General features: G+C 41.8%; 1 protein-coding gene across 1 annotated transcript in view; it reads right to left on the bottom strand.

Annotated features, from left to right (window-relative positions):
• Window positions 1–19,687, bottom strand: part of PPP3R1 (protein phosphatase 3 regulatory subunit B, alpha) — a 68,266-nt gene extending 48,579 nt beyond the window's left edge. Inside the window, exon 1 of the mRNA XM_056128647.1 lies at window positions 19,576–19,687. Within this exon, the coding sequence (XP_055984622.1) occupies window positions 19,576–19,578 (3 nt within the window). The 5' untranslated portion in view covers window positions 19,579–19,687. The remainder of the gene's footprint in view (window positions 1–19,575) is intronic.
• Between the last annotated feature and the right edge of the window lie 5,753 nt (window positions 19,688–25,440).

The following is a 25,440-nucleotide window of genomic DNA, read 5'->3' as shown; positions in this document are numbered from 1 at the left end:
GTTAGACACATGCAAGGCAAGTGCCCTATCTGCTGTATTATCTCTCCAGATCATTTTGTGTTTTCAGAAGAGCCTGAACTTAGCCTGTGACATGCCATAAAACAGATCAATCTAAAGTGTAAAGTCAGTGACTTTTAGGACATTTGGCAGAGCTATATACTGCCATTACCAAAATTTAGAGCATTTTCATCAATCCTCCAAAACTAAGATTGGCAGTCACTCCCTGCATCTTCCTACTCAACCCAGCCTTAAGAAATAATCAGCTGTCTCTACCTATCTTTGCCTGTTTTGGATATTATACACAAATGGAATCATGCTATCTGGTAGTCTGATAATGGCTTCTTTCATTTAGCAAGGTATTTTAAAAGTTTATCCATGAATCATTGAATTTTTTCCTGTTCCCCGCCCCCCCAGGTGCTCAGGTACTACTCCTGTCAAGTGTTCAAGGGGTCCTGTAAAGTGCTAGAGATCAAACCAGGGTTGGCCTTATCCAAACCAAGTGCTTTGACTCCTCTACAATCTCTCATGTCCCTCTTTAGTTCATTTCTTATGGCCAACAGAACGAATATATCACATTCTATTTATTCTTTCATCAGTTAATGGTCATTCTGGTTGTTTCCCCCTGTAAGGATTATTATGCATAATACTACCATGGACATTTGCTGATCAGTCCCTTCAAATCATTTCTTACAGATATATTTTTTTTAAAAAAAAAGTCTCACTTAACATCTTCCATAGACTCTTGGAAACTTCAGAGAAAAATCTGTATAACCAAAACAGCTCAAATCATGTCATTTCGTTCAATTTCTGCCAGCATTTCCCCCCTCATTTATGTTTTATGTAAACAATATAGAACAAAATAGTCATCCAAGAGCTGCTATATTTAGGAAGGAATTACTAGGTCATATACAACTCTTACATTTAACATTTTGAGAGACTTTCCTAAAGCAGCTACATTTACATTCCAACCATCAATGTTACAACAGCTCTGGTTTCTCCACATCTTCACCAACTCTTGTCTTTTTATTATAGCCATCCTAGTGGGTCTAAAGTGACTATGTCACTGTGGTTTTTATCTGGGTTTCCCTAATGACATTAACTGTCTTCCCATGCCTATTGAAAAGCGCTTATCTTCTCTGGAAAAACATCTACTCAAAAACTGCCCATTTTTATTTATTGTTTTTTCCTTCTTAAATTTTTATTAGTGAAACACCAAAAAACTGCCCATTTTTAAAAGCTGGATTGTTGAGTCATTATAAATTGTCTCAACAGATATGATTTGCAAAAATCTTCTTCCAGTCTGCGTGTTTTGTTTTTCTGTTTGTGTTAACAATTTCTTGATATTCTTTAAAACAAAAGGGCTTTCAGTTTGTGGGGGGCTCGGGAGATACTATGTGCATGACTTGCATACAGCTGACCAGGGTTTTGTCCCAGCAAGACAAGGTCCCCAGAACAGCCCTAGGGAACCCTGAGCAGTGCGGGGTGGGTGTGGCCCTGGAGACTCCTTGAGGAAGGCGAATCCCTAATCCTGCAGGGCCTGCCTAAGCAGCACTACATACAATGAAGCACTAGCCTCACATTGAACTGCTAATCGGACCAGCCAAGAACTGCCAGTAGGAACCTCCCCTCAGCAGTCCTCCTGAGCACTGCTTGGAAATCTGCCCTCTCCCCTCAAAAAAAAAAAAAAAACCCACCATTAATTTTGTCATGCTCAGTCAATTCAGTCTATTTTTCCTTCTACTGCTTGTACTTGTAGAAAAAATTCTACAACTGCATTTGAAAACTAAGTTTAACTGGAACACAGGCCTGCTTATTAGTGTAGTTGCTTCAAACTATAATGGCAGAGCTGAGCAGAAGACTACTGTTTGGCCCACAAAACCTTGCACATTTTCCATTTGCTACTACCTGGTCATTTACAGAAAGAAACATTCTAAATCTTGATTTGATATAATACCAACAACTCCAAACCCTAACTTAAACTGAGCAGCCTTCCTTCTCTTAAAAGGATAGTAAGACAGGTATCTTCTGGAAGAAGTAGAATTTCGGCTATGGAAAATAGATGCAGGAAGTGTTTTTTGCGGCAGGGTTGACAAATGAGACTTTTATTTGTTGTTGCTGTTGTTTTTTGCTATGAGGCCCAGTCTCTGGTGCTTGAAGGTAAGTGAAGGTGTCTGTTAAGACCCTATCAATCACTGTCATCCCATTGTTTATCGATTTACTTGAGCAGGCACCAGTTAACGTCTCCATTCATCCCAGTGCTGAGATTTTAGCAACCTCTCCTTACTTGTCTTTCCTAATGCTGCCGTATTGGAGGATCTTTCAGGATCAGGGAAATGAGACCCATTATTGTTACTGTTTTTGACATATCAAATACGCCCCAGGTAGCTTGCCAGGCTCTGCTGTGCGGCAGGATACTCTTGGTAGCTTGCCGGGCTCTCCGAGATAGATAGATATAGATATAGATATAGATATAGATATAGATATAGATATATAGATACAGATACACACACACACATATGTGTAGTTCCCTCTATGATTTGTTGCTTACTGTCTGAATCCCATCAAATATGGTGTGGTAATTATAGATAACGGGTAGGGAGTGTCTTATGATGTATCCAGGAATATGTTCACTCATATGTGAGGCTCGGCCCAAGTGTGTGGAAAGTGGTCTGGAGCGTGGTGGCAGTTAGGTAGTGGAGGTCGGCTGCCGGGGCTGGGTTCCTTGGGGCGAGGAGGGCTCCCACCCGCCCCCCTCTGGGGCGCCCGAGTGAAAACAGCCTGGGGTAGAGTCCGAAGACCCTATCAATATGAATAAGAAATTCTAGGATTCAAGAAACAAGGAAAATACAATGGCACAAGCAAAGGGTAAAAAAAAAAAAAAAACCTATGAGATTTATCAAAAAAAATTTCTTCTCTCTTGTAGAGATAAAGTTCTCCCCACTCTTCTTCAGCCAGATGTTGGTGATATTGGGGCAGTCCTCTCCTTACATATACAGCTTTAATATAAATCTGACCTGTGTGCTGAAAGAAGGTAAAGGACCAAACATGATAACCTCTCTATCTCTATTGCAGACCATAATGTCCAAAAGTAGAGAGTATGGGGGAAATTTTCTGCCACAGGGGCGGGGGAGGGGGGTGCTGGAAAGGGGGTGTTATACTGGGGACTGCTAGTGGAGAATGTGTACTGGTGGAGGGATGGGTGTGTGATCATTGTATGATTGAAACTCAAACATGAAAGCCTGTAACTGTATCTCACAGTGATTCACTGTCACTGTCACTGTCGCTGTCCTCCCAATGTTCATCTATTTGCTCGAGTGGGCCCAATAACATTTTGAGAATTGTTGTTACTATGTTTGGCATACCAAATACATCAGGGGTAGCTTGCCAGACTTTGCCACGCAGGCGAGACACTCTCAGAAGCTTGACAGACTCTCCTGTCAAGGGGCAAAGGAATTGAACTCGGGTTGACCAGGTTGGCCGCATGCAAGGCAAACGCCTTACCCACTGTGCTGTTGCTCCAGCCCCACAGTGATTCAATAATAAAAAATTTTTAAAAATAAATAAAATAAATCTGATCTTCTGAACCACAAAAGGGTAATCTGCCCTGACCTTGTCATTCTGAAATAATACATGCCTTGTTACTGAAGTTTAGTTGGATGGAGATTCTGTTACTTGTAGTCCCCAAAACACTAACACATTTCTAATCTGTCAGTAAACATATTACTGGACAAAAAGTTCCACAAAAATATGAAGGATGAAACAGTAGATTTTCCCAGGACAAATCATGCTAGCTTTTCTTTTTCTTAAACCACATTTTAAATTTATCCAGCATCCTAAATGATTTCCTTACCCAATACTCATAAAAACTCTGAATTCAAGGGTGCTATAGTTAATTTTCAAATATGTATAAATCAGGATATTCCAACATAGGCCTTCCAATTCTATATACCATGTTTATTTCAACCTATCACATTGCATCTCATACTATTATAGAAAATTCACTGAATGCAACATAAGCAACAAATGTTAAGGTAAATTAACAAAACTTATTTTTAAATTGAGTCTACTTCCTTATGAAAAAGCCTACCTAGCACCTACAAATGAAAATAATACTCATATGTAACTGACATATGGAAAAGAATCTTGAAGCATAAAAGAAATGCTATCATTTGTTGTCGTTAGGGAGCCTAAGATAGCATGTGTGGTACCCAGTATCAAACTCCAGGGTCCTGACTCACTTCTCCAGCCTGAGATATCTATCTTTTAGAACCAAAAGCTGTTTCCTTTTCACTTTCCCACCTCTGTTGACAGCCTGCACAGGTACCTACAGCTATATCCAACATTCCAAGACAGATACAACAACAAAAACTAACATTTTAAAAATGATATGGGTGGAGGGGCTGGGCGCCCATAGGGCCTGGAAAACATCTCCTTGAAGTCCTGACTTACGAGGAAAGCAATTAAACACAAGTTTAAAAAAAAAAAAAAAAGGTCTTCTTAGATAAAGCATCTGATAAGGTTTTCTGTGGTACACACACCAGTAAATACAAGGATGTGGTATTAGCACCAGGTGACAGGGATCAAAACGCTGGGCCTCACACACTCACACAAGACATGTGCCTCATTCTTTGAGCTACATCCCTAGCCCAGAATAAGGTATTTGAGAGTCCAGCACTTAAGAGCATACAAATGGTTAGAAATAAGTACATGAGCACCATACAAAAGATTTACACATTTTAATTCTAGAAGATGTAGAAATGATTAATGTGGTGAATTAAGATTTTCATCTCAAAAAGAGAAAAACTATTGCAGTATAAAAACAAAGAAAGAAGAAATAGGTAAAAAGAATAAACCACTAAGCAAGCTACAGAAATAGCAAAAGATAATTCAACAGGTATTTGGAGGATATGAATGAGAGAACATGTTTGCCACAATATGAGACTTATGTTTCTGAAAGACATCACTTTCAGAACTACATATTAAAAATAACATGGCTTGGGGCTGGAGAGATAGCACAGCGGGTAGGGCGTTTGCCTTGCACGCGGCCGACCCAGGTTCGATTCCCAGCATCCCATATGGTCCCCTGAGCACCGCCAGGAGTAACTCCTGAGTGCACAGCCAGGAGTAATCCCTGTGCATCACTAGGTGTGACCCAAAAAGAAAAAAAAAAATTAACATGGCTTAAGTTGAGCTGACAGCAGACACTAAAAATCTAAGTATTTTGACTAACCAAAATACTAACAAAAATTAAAATTCTAATAAGCACACTAACATGTGCTACATAACAGTTTTTAAAGTATTTTAAAAGGAACATAAGGAATAAGTTATAGAAATAGGAAAAATTAACAAGCATACGGGGAAATGCAATGAATTCAACACAGATAAATAGCCATGAGGATCACATGGGCTATATGATGCAGTACTTCAATAACCTGATGCTTCCATCTATGGTAGTATATTTTGGATTCAACTGCCACAACTTGATATCACAAAGCACTAATAAACTGAAAATAATAAACTGGGAACATGAACTTTCTGCTGTATTAGCTGCATGTGAGCCAGACTAGAATGTCTCTTAAGTTCCATCCATTTAGTGATGAATTGAGTCTCTACTCACACAAAAGTTAGACTAATACAGACTAAAACTAATGCTTTTTGACTTCAGTAGTAGGGCTTGAGATGTGGCCCAACACATAAGAGTACATATAAGCCTTGCACCAGAGGTTCTGGGTTTGGTCTCCAGTTGTACTTACCTGCCCCCTTTCACCTAGCCCTACTGGGAGTGGCCCTGCTCTCACCCCTAAGTACCACTAAATATGGTGGCTCTCATAGTAAAAATGAGAAAAGAAAGATTAAATCCACGGTCCCAGATAGGATATAAATGGACAGACACAGTTCACTTAAGAGAATAGGAGACAGAGGCTAGAAAATGGCTAAAAGGCTTGAACCAAGCCCTGACTTCAATCCTGCGCACTTCATGGTGCCCCAAGCACCACGAGCAATTCTGCTGGAAGTGACCCCCTAAACACCACTGAGAGTGCCCCCCTCATAAAAAAAAGAGAGAGAGAACAGTGACTACGAAGATGTAATAAATTTTATGTGTAGGTGAGGTATCTTAGACAGTATTTAGATAAATATCCAGTAAGCAAATCTATAGACCAGTGCAAAAGAAAATTACGTGCAATGAAAATATGACTCAACAGAACATAAAAAAAATCAAAACTTTGAGAGTAAACAAAGAATTCAGGCATAAGCAAAGAATTCAAGCATTCACTCAATTCACTCATCCAGAAGATACATACTCAATTCCTATAGTACAGGATAGCCTAGAATGAATGACAAGAGTATGTAAGAGTGGTCTGATACCCATTTTCACAGGCCTTACACTAAATTACTGGAAGACAAGCAAACATCTACAGAACTAACTAATCATGTGCTACAAAGATGACATAAAAGGTAGTACAGAGTGTAACATAGCCACATGCCTGAACGGACACAAAAGCATTCCAGAGAATATGCAAAAGACTGAAGGTAAAATAAACAGATGGAAGAATAAACATAGTTTGCAATACTGAAGAAAATCTAACAAGGCCAAGCCTCTAGAATAACAGGAGAATGCAGAAACAGTGAAAGAAATCTAAGTAAACAACAGATAAGTCTATTGGCTATGCTAAGGATTTCAGTCTCTACAACATATGTAATTTTAAATGGTAAAGTGATAGATACAATCATATTTAAGAGGATCCTGGATCAAACCCTGAGGAGAGGATAGCAGCACGGATTGTAAATGCGATCATTTTTAAAAGGTAGAATGACTAGTTAAGAAGTCAATGAAAGATTTTAAGTTCCCATATTACAAAATCAAGAAAAAAATAAAAGAACCAAATACAATTAATAAAAAAAATCTACTAGATTTCCAGACACTATTGTCATCACAATCTGAGGTAGTGTAATTCCCAATGTATACACGTAAGGATAATTCACATAAAAGCAGAGCTGTGTTTTGAAAAGCAGGTTGCACTGCCCTGACGGGGCACTAGAATAATAGGGGCAGAGGGTAGTAGATGCCTTTGGAGCAACTTCAATTCCAACAGCAATTTCTGTCTGTTCCCTTAATTCTTGGTGGAGGGTTCCAGTTGGCAGTGCTGAGTAATGTGAGTGGGGTTTTGCTTTTTTTCTTCTTTTTAGGTTTTTTTTTTCGGGGGGGGGGCTTTTGTTTTGAAAAAGGATGGTATAAATTTGGAAACCTCTGGTCTAGACTGTTTATTCATAAACTAACATAGGCTAAAAACTGCAGTACCAGAATCTAAATTCAAATCATTCCAGCTCCAAATCTCATGCTGGTAATTAGATTACTAACAACATAAGTTTCAATGAAACGCAGCTGCAAAATCATTCTAGACCAGTGGCAAGAAAAATTTCTGTAACCATAATATGTTCCATATCTTCACTAATGCAGTAACCATTAGTCACAAGCAGCTATTGAACATTTAAAATGTAGTTATTTGGGACCAGGAAGATAACTCAAAGGGCTAGGGTGAAAGCTTTGCATGTGGGAGGTCCAGATTCAAAACCCAACACCACATGGTCTTTCCAACACCATCTGAAAGTTTCATGACCTTTAAACATCAAGTCAGGAGTTCAAAATACAAGTAAATAAATAAAAAGTTATTTTGACTCAAGAGATGAGCTCAGAATTTAATTTTATTTTGAAATTATTTAACTTAAATTCTAAATAGTCACCTGTAGCTAGTTATTGTCAAACAGGATAAGTAGCAGCTGGACTGTAGTAAATTGAAAACACACAAGTATAGCAAATAAGAGTAAAGAATCAGAAAGTTGATGGAGCTTCGAAGAGTACAGGACACAGATGCTGGCCTTGCATGCAGCCAACCCCAGTGTGATCCCTGGCACTCTCCCAAGCAGAGTCAGGAATAGCCACCTGAGCACCATCAGGTATGGTTCAAAAACTCAAAAAATATAAATAAGAATTTCTTCCAAGGATGACAGTTAAGGTTAGACAGAGATACCCAAATAAGACAGAGCTGAAATGCACCAGTTGTTCATAAATTCCGTATTTTTCTGAGAAAGGCCAACAAGTTCATTTATAATTTAAAAAGTGCTACAGTGCTACTTGTTAGGAAAATAGTTACAAAATAAACATAAAATCGCAGATTTTTAACTTATCCACTAGTCCCTGTTTTTCCTGACATTCCAAATTTTATTAAAATAACTCAGTGAATTGTACTATTGACACCAAGTTATTACATGTCCATAACAGGAAATTGCTTGTGACATCGTATTTCAGAAGGATATTTTTAAAAATCTATGAAACTACAGAAACCAAGACTGAAAAAGTAAAAATTAATATATGTAATAGGGCCAAAGGTAAAGACTCTATCTTTTTTATGTTGCTGTGTCTCATTTTCTCACACCTAGATTTTAAAATACATAGAGGGACATAAGATACAGGGATCAGAGAGAAAGTACAGGGTTAAGGCATGTTGGCTGACCCTGATTTAATCCCCAGCACTAATCCCCACCGCCATATCTGGTCTCCTGAGCACTGCCGTGAGTGACCACCGAGCATCTTGGAGTATGGCCCCAAAACCCTCTGAAAAACTTTTAAAAATCAGAATAAAATGCATATCAAATTATAACACACAAGTAGAAATACTCTGGGACAGAGAGATACTACAGTGGGTAGGATGCATATGGTTGACTCGTATTCAACCCTCGGCACCCCGTATGATTCCCTGAAAACCAACAGGAGTAATTCCTGAATGCAGACCCAGGAGTAACTCCTGAGCATCATCTCCCCAAAATTAAATAATAAATAATAAAAATACTTTAGTTGGGCTGGAGTGATAGCACAGCGGGTAGGGCGTTTGCCTTGCACGCGGCCAACATGGCCAACCCGAGTTCAATTCCTCCGCCCCTCTCGGAGAGCCCGGCAAGCTACCGAGAGTATTCGATATGCCAGACACAGTAACAACAAAGTCTCCAACGGAGACGTTACTGGGCCCGCTCGAGCAAATCGATGATCAATGGGAGGGCCTTTACCTTTTACTTTAGTTGGGGCTGGAGCGATAGCACAGCGTGTAAGGTGTTTGCCTTGCATGCAGCCAACCCAGGTTCGAATCCCAGCATCCCATGTGGTCCCCCGAGCACTGTCAGGAGTAATTCCTGAGTGCAGAGAACCAGGAATAACCCCTGAGCATCGCTGGGGTTAAAAAAAAGAAAAGCAAAAAAAAAAATCTTTTGTTTACAAAAGACAAAAAGATTAGGCTAGAATGTATATGAATCTAATAATGCTAACAAAAATATCTAAGTAACATCTCATTCCAGAAATGTTGATTTGTGCTACAGGACTATCTGTGGATTTCCTTATGATACAGGTAGAAAAGACTGACAAAAATCCATTTTTATTTTGTTTTGTTTGGTGTTTTGGTTTTTTTGGATCACAACAGCTGTGCTAAGGACTGACTTGTGGCTCTTCACTCAGGGATCACTCCTGGCAGTGCTTGGGAGACCAGATGGGATGCTGGGATTGAACCCAGAGAGCTATAAGCAAGACAAGCACTCTGCCTATGTACGGCCTCTCTAGTCCCCACACAAATCCTTTCTAGGGAAGGAACTTGCAAGAACCTATAACCTTTTAAATTATCAGAGCTTAATTTTAAAGGATTTCCCATGAAAACTGCAAATACTTAAATAATTTTATGACTAATTTGATCAAAGACTTAACTCAGAAATATTTAATAGAAAAATTCCAGAAATGTATTCCTATGCCAGATCTATCCATTAGCTACAATTACAGTGCCAACTCATGACCACAAAAGAAGTATGGAAATTCAAGGAGATAATTCAGAAAGGGAGAAAACAGATGTGAACTATTTAAAAAGTGATTTATATGAAAGATGGTTACAAATAAGTTAGAAATTTTCATTTGCCAGATTTGAAATACTATTCGTCCATCCATTACATTTTGAGTTTTTCTTTTTTAATTCAAGAAATTGTTTCTACATAGTTAATAAAATGTTCTAGTAAAATATTATGCCTAAAAGTACTGACCCTATTCATCACAAAATTGCTAACCAATTAGAAAAATTATGCTGGTGTAGCAGCAGTGCAAATATCATTTTTAAAACAACAGTGGTAGAGAGTCTTGGGTACAGTGGCGGTGGTGAAAATGCAGTTCTTTGGACATCAAAACCCTAAGTGTGGCATCAGAGAGACAGTAAAGGCATCTGCCTTGCACCTGGTTCAACACCTGGCACTTCACAAGGTTCCCAGAGCACCGTAGGAAAGGATCCCTGAACACTGAATCAAGATGAAGCCCTGAACATCTCTAGGTGTGACCCCCAAACAAAACAAAACAAACAAAAAAGAATACTACAAGTGTTATCACCACTATAACAGAGTTTCCTAAACTACAATAGAATTTTTTTTTACAGACTTACAAACTTTCAAGATTATATTTTAGTCATACAACAATCGAGTACCCAGTGCCCTGCAACAGAAATTTTTTAACTAAAAAAAAATTTTTTTTGTTTTTGGGTCATACCTGGCGGTGCACATGGGTTACTCCTAGTTCATGCACTCAGCAATTACTCCCGGCTATGCTTGGGGGACCATATGGGATGCTGGGAATCAAACCTGGGTCAACTGCGTGCAAGGCAAACACCCTACCTGCTGTGCTATCACTCTAGCCCAACTAAAACTTTTTTTAAAGAAAAATTATCCTGAATTACTTTTACTGTATATTGACATTAACAAATTTAATTATAAAACTGATGAGTATGTAATATTAAAATGTTTGATCTTTACAATATTAAAAGTAAAGTAAAGTAAAGGCCCTCCCGTTGATCGTCGATTTGCTCGAGCGGGCTCAGTAACGTCTCCATTGGAGACTTTGTTGTTACTGTGTCTGGCATATTGAATACTCTCGGTAGCTTGCCGGGCTCTCCGAACTGCATAGGGTTTTTTGAGAAGTATACAAAAACCTCAAAAGGGAGTTTTAAATGTAATTTAACAGGGATTAACAGAGAGGAAGGGATGGTGAGGAAAGATTAAATCTGCATCTTATAACTTTAGGTACAGTTTGAATCATTAAGCAAATGAGTATCAACATCATTTTTAAATTTTTAAATGTTTTTAGATCTTTAAAAAAAATTAAGAATATCAAACTATAACTACACTATATAAATTCTTACATAAACCTGAACTTAAAAATATGGGATTTATTTAATTGTAAACGATAGACCTATAATTTGATCCAATGTCAAGGTAAGACTATTATATCCTTGAAGCTGCAAAGCATAAAGGTAGGAGTAGACCCTGAGCACCCACGGGTGTGACATCACTCCCATCCCCCCACCAAAAAACACTCTTGTTTCTTTCTTAGTTTCGCTTTCTAATTTTCTAGTTCACTGACCCTACCAACCTATTGTTGTCCTCTCGGAGTTTATCTGCCATTAGATTTTTCTTACTACCCTGTTAATTACCTATAAAATCCCCTCAAATTGATATTAAGATCCTTGTTAATACTACTTACTCATCCTCAAACCACTCAAAAGTTCTTGCCTCAAACTAGCTTGCCTCCAAAGTATCTCAAGTTGCTGAAATGAAGTGAGCAGCTCATACAAGTCCTTTACTAAAACTTATCTATTGTCAAGGCCTACTTTCCTCACCTTGATTTTTTGCCCTTCTCTACTGGTGTCCCTCCTTTTCCTTTTATCATTCTATCGCCTCAGTCTCATTCCATCATCATCCTTTGTCTTACAGCTCCCTCTCCTGGCTTCTCCTAATTCTAGAGAATATACACATCTTCAATACTGAAAACTTAGCCCAGCTATAAATTACTGAACTTAGGGGCCTGAGCCAACAGTACACTGGGTAGGGCAGTTGCCTTGCACATGGCCGACTGGGTTCATTTCCCCACAACCTCATGTAGTACCAGAGCACCACCAGAGTAATTCCTGAGTACAAAGCCAGGAGTAACCCCTGGGCATCACCGGGCGTGGCCCAAAACAAGCAAACAGATAAAGTATCTCCATCTCTTTCACTTCCAAATCTTTAAAATTTCATACCTTTGCCACTGCAAAGCAGTAGTCCCACCTAAAATTTCTAATCCTTTCAAATGAACCAACATCTTCTGTCCAGATTAACCAAGCAATTATCTCAATGGAACCAAGTTGAGGTCAAATAACCATTTGGTTAAAGACTTTTTGCAACTAAACATACAACTTAGTTCCATGCAGCTTTTAACTTTCAAGTGACTTCTTTCATAGTTTTCATCTTTTTCACCTTTTCTCTGGTTAGCAGAAAGACAAAATATCTATCCTCCTAGAGTCACTTTCCCTTCTACTCCTTGAGAGCCCTCAAATGCTTTAATTACTTCTTTGCTAGTTTGTTTCCTTCACCTCCCAAATAAATCCTTCCTCAAATCTAACCTCTAATTTTCATCTTTTCTTTAAAGTTTCTACTGAACACTGCCACCCATTGGTGGTCACCATTTATTCTTCAACTCTCTGTGTCCTGTCTTTTCTTACCAGCATTACAAATGGTGGAGTTATTTACTGTTTTGTTTTTTGTAATATTGGCCTAGTCACCAAAATTCTCCTGACTCTCCCAAAGATACTTTTAAGTCCTTCCCTTTCCTGATCTCTGCAATATCTAGACACTGCTGACTCCTTCAAATCTAACATTGCTATGCTAATTTTCCAACTATCTGGCTATCCTCAGACAACCTCATGTAAGTTCCTCATCCTCTGCATGCCTCTTAAATGCAATGTTATTCAGAGTTTTCACTCTTCTCATTTTTCCTTCTCTCATTTTATTCTTTGTAGAATTTCATCTTTTTTCATGGGTTTAATTATTACCAAATGCAAACACAGAATAATCAAACCTTTCATTCAAACCCAGATTTCTCTTCTGAGCTTCAGACAAAATGATAGCAACTTATCTATCTTACATGTCCACTTAGATACCCCTTGACTACTTCAAATATACCATGTGCAAAACAGAAATCATGATCACTTTCCCAAATCTGTCTCCCATCTCTTTTTCTTCTTTCTTTTTCCTTTTTTTTCTTTTTTGCAGGGGAGCGGGGGAAGGGAGGGTGCAAGAGAATTGAGCCAAACCTGTGCTCAAAGGATCCTATGTGGTGTCAGGGATCAAACCAGAGTCCCCTGTGTACAAGACGAGCACCTTACCCTGATCTCACTAGCACCTCTCTCCCATCCCCTATGTAGAGAATGACAATTCTAATAAAGTATCAGACGATGCTGATGTGCTTAATTCAGCACCCACATTTTAGGAATCACTGTTCAAATATACGTTGTCTCATACATAGAACAGTGGATAGGGCGCTTGCCTTGCAAGTGTCCTACCTGGGTTTGATCCCCAATACTGCATAATGGTCCCTAAACACTGTCAGGAGTAAGTCCTAAACATAAAGCCAGAAGCAGCCTCAAACACTGCTGGGTACGCCCTCCACCCCTCCAAAAAATTCTGTTCCCACCTCAGGGTTATCAAATTCCTTCTGCAATCTCCAAGGCTATGATATCTATGTAATAAAATGTTAATATCTCACAGACTATTGATCTTAGAATCCTTTGGCATACCACTCTAATAATTATCCAAATGATAAGTCTGGTGATGAAAACAACACCATCCAAGCAAATACAAGTTTCTTGAGGACAAATATGTTTACCATAAATTCCTGGAGCCAAATCTTACACAAGTACTCAAAAAAAAGATTTGCTAAAAAGATGGCAATACGACTTACCCAATCACCCACATCAGAAACCTGGCAGCAATCACCCCTTTCTTCCCTACAACCCAGTGACCAACAAGTTCTAACTCCTCCTTCATAAATGTGTCTCATACTGGTCAGTTCTCCTTTACATCTGTATTATAAAAACAATTTTCAGGTCCATATTGGGCTGGAGCGATAGCACAGCAGTAGGGCGTTTGCCTTGTGCACAGCCAGCCTGGCCGAGCCAGGTTCGATTCCTCTGCTCCTCTCGGAGAGCCCAGCAAGCTACCGAGTATCTCGCCCGCGCAGCAAAGCCTGGCAAGCTACCCATGACGTATTCGTTATGCCAAACACAGTAACAACAAGTCTCAAAATGGAGATGTTACTGGGCCCGCTCGAGCAAATCGATAAACAATGGGAGGACAGTGTTTTGTTTTTGTTTTTTTTTTTCAGGTCCATATTCATTACACAAATTACAATAGCAATTTCTAAATTGTTCCCTATGTTGATTCACCAATTTCTTTTATTATCCATAGGGCCACCAGATTGATCTCTCTAACAATAAATAAGCCAAAATCATTTTCCTACTTAAAAACTAACTTTTCACTGGCTGTGAAAGTGTTCACTTCTTCACATGATAGTGCTGCTTTCAATGATCCTGCCCTCCTGCTTTTGCATCCTAAACTTTTAAGCCAGTGTTAGTCACGTCACTATAACTTTAAACAAAATTTTCTTTCCAATGTGCCTTTCCCATTGGCTAAATATTCATCCTTTTAGATTCAGCTCAGGCACCATCTCTTCCAGGAAGCTTTCTTCGAATGATAATCATTTCCCTTTCCTAATGTACACCCCCCACCCCACTTTTGGATTAAGCCTCTTCCCTGCCATGTGCTTTTGATAAACCACAATGTTTAATTTGTTAACAACAAGTATCATAATTGCATTGTTTATCCCACTTGATTATGATTCTTGGAAATTACAGTTATGCTTATGTTTGTACAATCGGTCCTGGGTACAATAACAGATGTTTAATTAAATTTAAGACATTCCTTCCTAAAATAGAATATATCATAATTACCTGGACTGCCTGGTGCCATCTTCAGAGTTTTAAATTGAGTTGGTCTAGGGTGAGTCTTAACAAATTTTGAAGATGATGCCAATGCCGTTGGTACAGGAACTATATTCTAAGTTATCAGTGGCCCAAATGTATGTTGTGTCTATCTCCAGAATTCAAATAGCCTTTTCCTAGCTGCCTCCAATTTGCCTACTGCAATCCGAATTATTTATTTTAGACTTGGATCAATTGTCACCTCCTTCTAAAACTTTCCCTAACCCCAGATGAAACTGATCTCGCTCTCTGCTCAATTTCTACAAGTATTTGTGCATATTGTTCACATGATTGAGCCTGCTAATGTTTCCACACTTACTAACATGTCTGCTATTTAAACAAAGGCAGGAGACTCTCCTTATCATTTTAACATCCTTCCTAACAGAGCATTGTAACTGGTGAAAATCAGACAAAATATCCTCTACAAGCTATCTGTTGATGTAAGTGAAACCCAATTGCTTGCACAGACTGGGTGCAGAGTCTGACTTGCTTAATCCTCTTGGCCCAAGCTGACTTCCTTATACTGCCTTGTACTTCTGCTTGCTTTACTACCTTTGACAGATGCCTGATCCTCCCACATTTGTCTGTCCTTTTCATTGCTGATTGACTTAGCCTCTACCTAGTTCTCTGGGCCTTGTAAATATTCTCATCCACTAAGAGACAAGATGAGCAAAGTTCATTCTAATAGCTGATATAAATTTTATTTCTGCTACTGGTAAAATAGACTTGAATTTTTTTTCTAAGTAGTCTCCCCCAACACTAAAATATCAGTGTTTATATATAACTTACATGCAACTTTTTTTTTTTTTTTTTTTTTTGCTTTTTAGGTCACACCCGGCAATGCACAGGGGTTTACTCCTGGCTCTGCACTCAGGAGCCACCCCTGGCAGTGCTCAAGGGACCATATGGGATGCTGGGAATAGAACCCGGGTTGGCCGCACGCAAGGCAAACGCCCTACCCGCTGTGCTCTCTCTCCAGCCCCACATGCAACTTTTAAGTGCAGTTAATATAAACACCAACAAATGCATTTCAAAATCTATTACATTTAATGGGACTAATTTTAATAAGATTTAAAAACAGACAGAGACATCCCTCCTCTTTAGAAGTCCATGTTCTTTCAATCAATCTCTCAATATTTCTCTAAGTATATTTCTCTAAATAAAACTATTTTTTACATGGGCTGGAGAAATACTACTGCAGGCAGAACACTTGCTTTGTAGGAAGCCCACTTGGGTTTGATCCCCATGCATCCCATATGGTCCCCCAAGAACTGCCAGGGGTTAATTCCTGAGTTCAAAACCAAGAGTAATCTCTGAGCATCATCAGGTGTGACTCAGAAACAAAAAACAAGCGCCACCCCCCAAACCAAGCACACTACTTTACTAAAAACACAAAGACATAAAAAAGTCATTTATGAAATTTGATTACCCCAAGAAACAGAACTTAAGATGGCTACTTAGGTGCTATATTCATATATTCAGCCACAACCAAATCAGTTATTATCTATAAAGATTTTTAAAACTTGGTTATGGGTTTACATTATAGCAGAAATATAGTAAAAACTATTTGAGTTAAATACATTTTCAAGTTAAATGCATTTCTAAAAACGTCACTACTAAATTTATTAAATACTACTCAAGACTTTTTAAGGAGACCTAAATATTCTTTTATTTATTCCTTTCCATTCCTTTCAATGTCAGTAACATTAAAGCATTCTCTCTAACCTACACATGCCTCCTGAGCAAAAATTATGAAGATATTTAATTTAACTTTAAAAGTTTATCACTGATAATCTGGGACATGGATGGGAGGATCCGAGGAACTGAGTTCTGATTTTTGTATCCATATGCATAATCTTCATCCCACCTGGAGGCTCAATCATTAAACCTCAAATATAGGTGAAAATAAGGGAAAAATAAAATTTTCAAGAAAAAATCTATAGTATAACATGCATGGTGACCCCAGTTCTATACCCCACTCCCAGCATATACAGGTCCCAAAAGCCCTGCCAAGAGTGATCCGTACGCACAGTTGGGAGTGTCAGCCAAAAAATTATCGAAAAGGAAAAATAATTATAGGAAAAAAAGAAAACGTTTTTCCCCTACCAACGAGCTATATCCTACTCCAAGGAAACTTAAAAAGGTTACCACTGAAATAACCTGTCAAAAATTCTTGATGTGTTTGAGGCAATCTTAAAAGACTTTTTTACTCCCCCCCTTACTTGATCAGTGATGGTCGTAATTTGAAAGCCTGTTAACAAAACTGTGTTGTGAGTTATTTCACTTCCAAAGAAAATTATTCAGAATTTTTAACTCAACTAGCTAAAAATAAACATGACCAATCATCCAAAACCTAATTATTTGAGTTCATCAAAATCCTATATGGCAGGATAGAGCTATGGGTACGTTCTTGATACTTTCAAACTGGAGCTTAAAGCTCAGCAGACCAAAATAATCCTCAAGTTGGGTAGTTTCTGTCACAACAAATTATATCGGTCCTGAAATAGTTTTAAGAAGATGGTAGGAAAAAGAGCCCACAGTGAATCAGGTAATACTGAAAAAGAAACTGAGAAAAAAAAATATATATCACCTGGAACAGTACTGTTTAACAAATCTCAAAAAGTTTTTGGAAGATAATGTTTTTGAGTAGTAGGAAAATAAACTTCAAGAGCTAAGTGAGGATTTCCTAAATTAAGCTGTTGCCCAAAAAAAGAGGGGGCTGTACATCTGGGGAGAGGGGAGGACAGTACTCAGAAACCATACCATTCTCTTACATAACATACAAAGAACAAAAGGCTAGCTCATTGTTCCTCAGAACATATCGCCGATAAATACAGGTGTAAAGATATTCACTGTGACGGGCAAAGACATTCAGGATCCCGACCTTCAAGTATGCTACATGCATCAGGAAACTATGAAAGCACCAAAGCACGATTCATAACTTCAACAGACTATGCCAACAAAATGATTAGTATGGATGACTTTAAGTTGTTTTCTGTAATGTCTGGAAAAGCTCCCGTTTGGGGACTCCGGGAGGACAAAGCTGTCTTTCTGGGCTGCCTCCAGCTTGGGGAAAAAGCTCTATGAAGCAATATGACTAGTCATGTATGAAGACTGCTCCTAATCTGGCTTTCAGGTACACTGGTAACTGCACTCGACCAGGAGTCCCAAAACAGACAAAACCAAAAATCCAACTTTCACTTAGGATCTGGCAGCCCTCACTCCTCTCTCAATCAAACCAACTCGCCAGCGACACAATGTTTCTCATCCCTCATCCACCACTGCTACATTTTGAAACACTTAAGTGCGGCATACACTCAGTAAAATTCAATCTAAAAGGTCCAGAGAAATCACTCCAAGTCCATCAGTCTAAAAAAGCTTGTGACAGCTGTTCAAAGACACTTTTTTTTTAAGGCGATAACTAAAGTCACATGCTCCGATATCTGGTTCTCGGGGAAGAGTCCTGGGTCCGTTTTCGACTATGGACACAAATCCCCGAGGACCGAGAGAAAAACTACACCGGCGAACCGGTAAGGTAACAGGCTGAAAGGGCGCCGTTGATTTCTTGGCCACGGTGACAAGAGGCAGGAGACACACCCCTAGCGTCGGACCGAAACACTACAGCAGTGGCTCCCACCTAGGGATTAAGGCGAGGGTAAGGGAAAGGCACATTTAAATCGCCATGATTCCAAAAAGAAAAAAAGAAAGGGGGAAAAATTTTTTAAAAAAAAAAAAACGAGAGAAAAGACTTGGGAAGGTGACAAATCAAAACACCCCTTGGCTGCTAAAGCAGCACGTAATAAGAAGGAAAGATCCGCCACGGTCCCAGACCCAGGTGGCCGGATTCCAGGAAGGGCCAACCCCGGACCTTCCCCGCCGGTGCCCAGAGCGCGCGCGCGCGCAACACACACGCAACACACACACACACACACACACACACACACACGCACACACGCACACACACAGCGGCAGCAACACGCCGCCCGGGTGCAAGCGGCAGCGGCGTCGACACTCGCGGGGGTAGACGGGGAAAGCAAAGCGGCAGGATGGCTGCCAAAGCCTCGGAGCTCGAAAAATGGAGTGGGAGTGCGAGGCAGGAGCAGCTCGGGGGAGACAGCGGGGCTTATATAAAGCGCCGGCGGCCACCGAGGGCGGTGCTGCCACCGGGCGTTCGGCAGAGCCTCCCAACTTGAGAACGAGTCTGGGGGCTGCGCGGGAGGGTGGAGGGGTGGGGAAGGGGGAGCGGGGCGGGCGTGCACGTGGAGGAGGGTCCGGGAGAGCAGCCCGCCCGGACCCCGCGCGGGGAGGGGGGTTGGGGGTCCGCGGCGGCGGCGGCGGCACAGGCGGGATCCCGGCGGGGGTGGAGGAGCAGCGCCCCGCCGAGGCCCGGGGGCGGGCGGGCCGCGCCGTCCTGTCAAGCAGCCGCTCCGCCGCCCCCGCCCGCCCGCCGCCTGCGGTTCTCCCCGACCCGCCGCGCGCGCGCGCGCCACCCAACCGGGGTCCGGGTCGCTCGAATTTTCCAACGGCGGGTGGGGGGCGCGGGGGGAGGGGGGTGCAAGCTGGAGGTGGGGGTGACGGGAGAGGTGGGGGCGGGGGAGGAAGAGCCTAGCCGAGCCGAGCCGAGCGCGGCCGTCGGGGCTCGCCCCCGCCCCGGGGAGGGAGGATGCACCGAGGGTCGGCCCGGGGAGGAAGCCAAGGGTCTCACCATTTTGCTGGGCGGTCGGCGGCCGGCTCGCGCGGAGAAGTGTGTCGGCGCTCAGACGGGCTCTCCCGCAGGAAGCGGCAGCGGCGGCGGCCCAGCGGCGCTCGGCTGGGGCGGCTGCGGCCCTCGGGACGCCCGCGGGGGAGGGGGTCCGGGCTGGGGGCCCGCGCCGGCCGGGTGACGGGGCGCACGGGAGCCGACAGGGTGGGAGAAAAGGTGGGGAGGGGAGGGGGCAGGAAAAATAAATAAAACCCCCCAAAAAAATAAGAATTAAGGTCGAGGTCCAGAGACACAGAGAGCGGCAGCAGGAGGAGAGACGGCGACAAGGGGGGAGGGACGGACGCGAGAGCTCCGGGAGAGAGAGCGAGAGAGACAGAGAGGGAGAGACAGCGGGGAGGGGGGCAAATAAAAAAGGAAGCCGGCGGCTCGGGGGCTGCAGCGTCGCGCTCGCGCCGGAGCCGTGACGGACTCACTGCAGTGGCTCGCGCTGACCCGCAACCTCAAGGCACGAAAAAGGGGGAGGGCGGGCGCGGAGGGAGGGGAAAGCGGAGCGCAGCGGGGCGGAGGGCGGGGGCGCGCGGGGAGCCGGCGGCGGGGGCGGGGCTTCCGCGAGCGCCGCACATCCGGGCACCCGCGCGCCGTCGGCGGCCGCCGCGCCGGCGCTCTGGCGAGCTCTGGTTGGGGAGCGCGGAGCGCGCGGACCACGTTCGCCCCAGCGCCGCCGGCCGCCCTGCCCCCCTTCCCCCGCCCCTGCGTGCGGGGCAGGGGCGGGGGGGCCGAGGGGGGGGAAACCACGGGGGCGCGGACGTCCGTGACGTCGCGTGGCGGAGCCCTTCCTGTCATGTGGCTGGAGGCGGGCGGGGGGGAAGGTGGGGCCGGGAGGGGAGGAAGGAAATGCTGGGCTACCCCGGGAGGGAGGAAATGCGAGAGGCGTGCGCGAGCCCCGGCCGAAGGGGCACCGGAGCCCACGAATGGGGGAGCCTCGCGAGGGAGGAGGAGGAGCGCCGGGGCAGCCCTGACGGGGTCAGAGCTGTCCGGATACCGCACACGCACCGCACACACACACACACGCACGCACGCACGCACGAGCGCGCGTGCACTCTCGAAATCTTAGGGGGATTCCGTTTCTGCTCCGAGACAGGTAGCGTTGGTTCAGGGTACCGATTCCGACCTACGGACGGAACTGCGCAGCGCCTCCAGCTCATCTGTGGCCGCCCCCGCAGCCGGTGCAAAGCACGCCAGGCCGTGTCGGCCCTCCCGAAAGACGCGGAGGGCAGCCGAGCTGGCCACGGGAGCTCCGAGGGGGAACGGCCGCTCCCCGGTCCCGCAAACGCCTCTGCGCGTGGCTCTGTTCAAGACTGCCTTTTTGATTCCAAGGCAGCCTTGATTTTTTTTTTTTGTTCGAAGACATGGTGCCCACTTCTGCCTTTAATAGGGCAACATCCACTTTGGGAATGATTGCCATTTCTCTGAATCTCCCGATTACGGTGAAAAATGGAGCCCAGAAAAATATTAAGGGAGAGAGTTCTGTTGGGGCTCGCTGGAGAAATGTGGTTAAAGATCATCTGAAAAACGTGGAGAACTTTAAAAAAAAACTGCTTATTTTTTTTCATGTATTGATTATTTCCGTGTGAGAGTAGGGAAAAGGATGGTTATTTTCAGAGTGGTGAGAACTGTTAATAAATTTTTTGGTGACTTTCTTGAGTAGTTGCGTTTTTAAAAACTGTTAGGAATTTTACAAGAGTGTTGGGGGGGCGCGTTCTTATGATAGGCGTGAATCTTTTCCGGTGCAGGTTAGTAATTTGTATAGACACATACACACTTTAAAAAAAGATAAAATCTTTGTTTCTGTGTCAGGATGATTAAAGAAGATAACCTGATAAATTGCATCACACAAGGAAAACATGACACTGTTACTTTTTTTTTTCTTTTTGGGTCACACCCGGGGACGCTCAGGGGTTACTCCTGGCTCTGCACTCAGGAATCACTCCTGGCAGTGCTGCGGGACCATATGGGATGCTGGAAATCCAACCCAGGTCAGCGACTTTCAGGGCAAATACCCTCCCTGCTGTGCTATCGCTGCAGCCCCAACACTGTTAACTTCTATCATTTAATGTTTCTTAGATTTGTTGTTGTTTCGAAACTAATGTGTTAACCAAAAAAATTATAAGTCCCAAATCAAAGTGCACTATTTAGATTTTTATTAGTCCATCACAAAATTAAAGGATGCTATGTCTTAAGTGCTATGTTAAAAAATTTATTGCCCTCCTTCAGACATGAAAGTTAAATTATTGTTGTTACTGAGGATTGAACATTAAAAGCAATTTGATTGGCATATGATTTTGTCATGATATGAGCCAATTTAGAACAATGATTCAACGTACATCTATTGTGAATCATAAATTTAAGTGGTGGGCACTGTGAAAGTAGTGAGCCTCTTAACTAAGGCAAGAAACACAGAATCAGTCTACTTCTTTCCATGGTGCAAATCTCCCAGAGTTCACCCCTCACAGTCTCCCAACTTAATGTACACTATATAAAATATAAACGTATAGCAGGTTGAGTAATCTATTATTAATCCTTTGAAGGGCTGAAGTGATAGCACAGCGGGTGGGACGTTTTCCTTGCCTGCAGTCGACCTAGGTTCAATTCCTCTATCCCTCTTAGAGAACCTGGCAAGCTACCGAAAATATCCCGCCCGCACAGCAGAGCCTGGCAAGCTCCCCATGGTGCATTCAATATGCCAAAAAACAGTAACAAGTCTCACAACGGAGACGATGCTGGTGCCCGCTTGAGCAAATCGATGAACAACGAGAGGAGAGTGCTACAGTGCAATCCTTTGAAAGAGGCAAATCCAAAATGCATATTTAATATTCCCAAAGAAAATTTTTCCTAGCAAAAAAAAAAAGACTATAAAAAATAGTTTTTTTTTATAATAACAGTTAGAGAACATTTTTGCAAAAGTACCATCTACATTTTACCAGGCATGTGAAAGGCAAAAGACTTAATAAGTGGGTTATTATTTCCTAGAAAACTTGGCAGCCAGAAGCTGGTTGTTTGTGGTTGTTTTTGTTTGTTTTGTTTTTATTGAGTCACTGTGAATTACAAAGTTACAAAGATATTTATGATTGAATGTAAGGTGTGTGTTGTTCCAACACCAGTTCCTTCACCGGTGCCATTATCTTCCACCCCCCTCCACAAAGGTTCCCAGTTTCTCTCCCACCCTCCAGCCTCCCTCTGTGGTAGGTATTCTCCTCCCCCATTGTTCTAGTATTCCCTTCCCTAACTTATCACCCCCACCCCTGTCCCAGTGCCAAGCTTCCTACTGAAGACCAGTTCTTCTGCTCTTCGTTTCTATTGCCATTGGGCATTTGATATTCCCTTAAGAAATCTCTATATAGCCCACATATGAGACAGATCATTCTGAGTGATTAATTAATCTGATTAATTTTCATTCAACATGATACTCTCCAGATCTATCCACATTGCAGCAAATTGCATGGCTATCATTTCTTACGACTGAGTGGCATTTCATTGTGTTTATGTACCATAGTTTCTTTACCCAGTCATCTGTTCATGGACATTCGGGTTTTTACCACATTTTAGCTATTGCATATAGTGCTACAATGAACATAGGAATCCTTTGAAGCATATTTTTAGTGGAATTTCTGGGTCAGATGGAAGCTCAATTTCTAGTTTTTTGAGTAATGTTGTCTCCAAAAAGACTGGACCAGTCAAAATTCCTATCAGCAGTGAGTAAGGGTCCCTTTTTCTTGTGTTGTATCTTGAAGTAATATGTCTAATAAGTTGAAGGAAAAGACGGTAGCTTGTAGTTACAGGAATGGTAAGAGAGAGTCATAAGATAATATGAGAAATAACAATGGCAGAAGAAAGGAATGGAATTGAAAGATATGAAGACAAAGCAGACTTGACTATACAACTGAGTGGATGGAGGGGGAAAGGAAAGAGAAAATAAAGGATGACAAATTTTAATTTGGATGACAAAGTACAGATGCCATTAGAAGGAATAGAAAAATCAGGGGAGGTTTGGTTACTGAGCAAAAAAGAGATGAGTTTGGATTTTTAAATGCTAAATTTGAATTGTTGATAAGATATCCTGGTAGGAACTAGAATCCAGATTAGAACAGAGAAAAGATGTGGGAACCAAAAAAGTCTGAAACTGAAATTCTGAAAATGCCTCCTTTTCAGTCTAGGAAAAATAAAGGACATAGATAAAGATAGTAAAAAAAAGCTGCAAATTGTCAAAGAAAAGGTTTAAGAGAAATTAATGTTTACAGAGCAGCCTAAGGTTTCAATATCTTCATAGTTATCTTTGGAAGTTAGAAATGTAACGTGAAATTTTGTCATGTCATGTCAACCTTCAAAATCTTTGTGATAGCCAGAAATACGTCTTATTCTTAAAGAACTGATTGCTGTCACTGTCTTATCTTTAAAGAACTGTTTGCTTGTTTCTTTTGGGCCACACCTGGTAGTGTTCAGAGCTTACTCCTCACATGCCACTCAGGAGTCACTCCTGGAGGACTCAGAGGACCATATGGGGAGGGATTAAATCCAGGCCTGCCCTACCCTTCTATATCTATCTGGCCCCAGTCACTTGTTGACATATTACTATTTCTAAGTTATTTATGGGAGTGCAGTGTCATCCTAAAATACCTAATCTTATTCATGCTTTTTTACTACTGTTAATAACAAATCATGATTTAAGCTATTTTTCGGTCATAAGAAGCACTTGCCTGGGCCTGGGTCCAGGGTCACACCTGGTAGTGCCTGGGATCCAGTACTCAGAGATTGTGCAGCAGTGCTGGTGGTGGGGACTGAACCCAGGGCATAACACGTGCAAGGCATTTGCTCTATCATTTGAGCCTTATTCATGGCCCCATGTTTAATTTTATACATAAGAAGAAAAGGCCAATTAAAAAGGAGCATCAGTTTCAAGCTTCTTTTTTGTTCCTTGCTAGTCCACATTTCTTAACATAGAATTCTGAGCTAACATCTGCCTCTACCCTAAGATAAAACATATGTCCCAGTTCAAGGATCCCAGAATTAAGAATATTTTGTACCTTTTAGTTATATAGCAACTCATCACAAGATTCATTTGGCATGGAGGATATATCACCTTTTTCTAATCATTTTATGTACCAAGGAGAACGATGCTAGCAATCCTCTGTTCCAGTGTTTGGAGGATGCTTCCTTGTCATCTGAAATGGCTTTAACAGATTGCAACCCTTAACCCATAGATACTAAGGATTAATTGGTTTAGATTGATCAGCCACAGAATTCCCCTCTGACTTAGAAGTAAAAAGACTGTGCAATGCCACTGCAGTGGCATTAAGCTGTGGGTCAACAATAACTGGGACTTGCTTAAGATGGTATTTTCTAGATGAGAATGGGGAGACCATGGGGAAGACTGAGTCTAAATACTGGGCACAAATGAGCTTGTCATTTCCTCTCCTATTGCCTCTATAAGGAGCTATTCTTAAAGTCCTCTTTTTCCTAAACCTATTTCTTGCTTGATTCTGATTACTGTGCAATTATTAGGTAATATAAATGGAATTGCCTTAATTCTATTTTTTCCACTTACCTGCAACATTAGATCTTATCCTAGCTTTCATTTTCACTTTGGTCATAGTTGAACCAAACCTAACTTAACACAAACCTAACCCTAACTCAAACCCTAACCCTCTACCTATTCCTAACCCTAAGCCTAACCCTAAGCCTTAGCCTAGGCCCTGTACTACCAATCACCCTAAATTTAACATTTGCCCTAATGCTAACTTTCATTTTCAACTCAACCAAAATTAAATATAAGTCCTAACCCTAACATGAATTCTAACCCTAACATTACTC

Source organism: Sorex fumeus, unplaced genomic scaffold, assembly GCF_029834395.1.
Source record: "Sorex fumeus unplaced genomic scaffold, SorFum_2.1 ptg000006l, whole genome shotgun sequence".
In the NCBI taxonomy this organism is placed as follows: Eukaryota; Metazoa; Chordata; class Mammalia; order Eulipotyphla; family Soricidae; genus Sorex; species Sorex fumeus.
The sequence above is the reverse complement of the archived record's forward strand: the minus strand, read 5'-3'. Positions and strand labels throughout refer to the sequence as shown.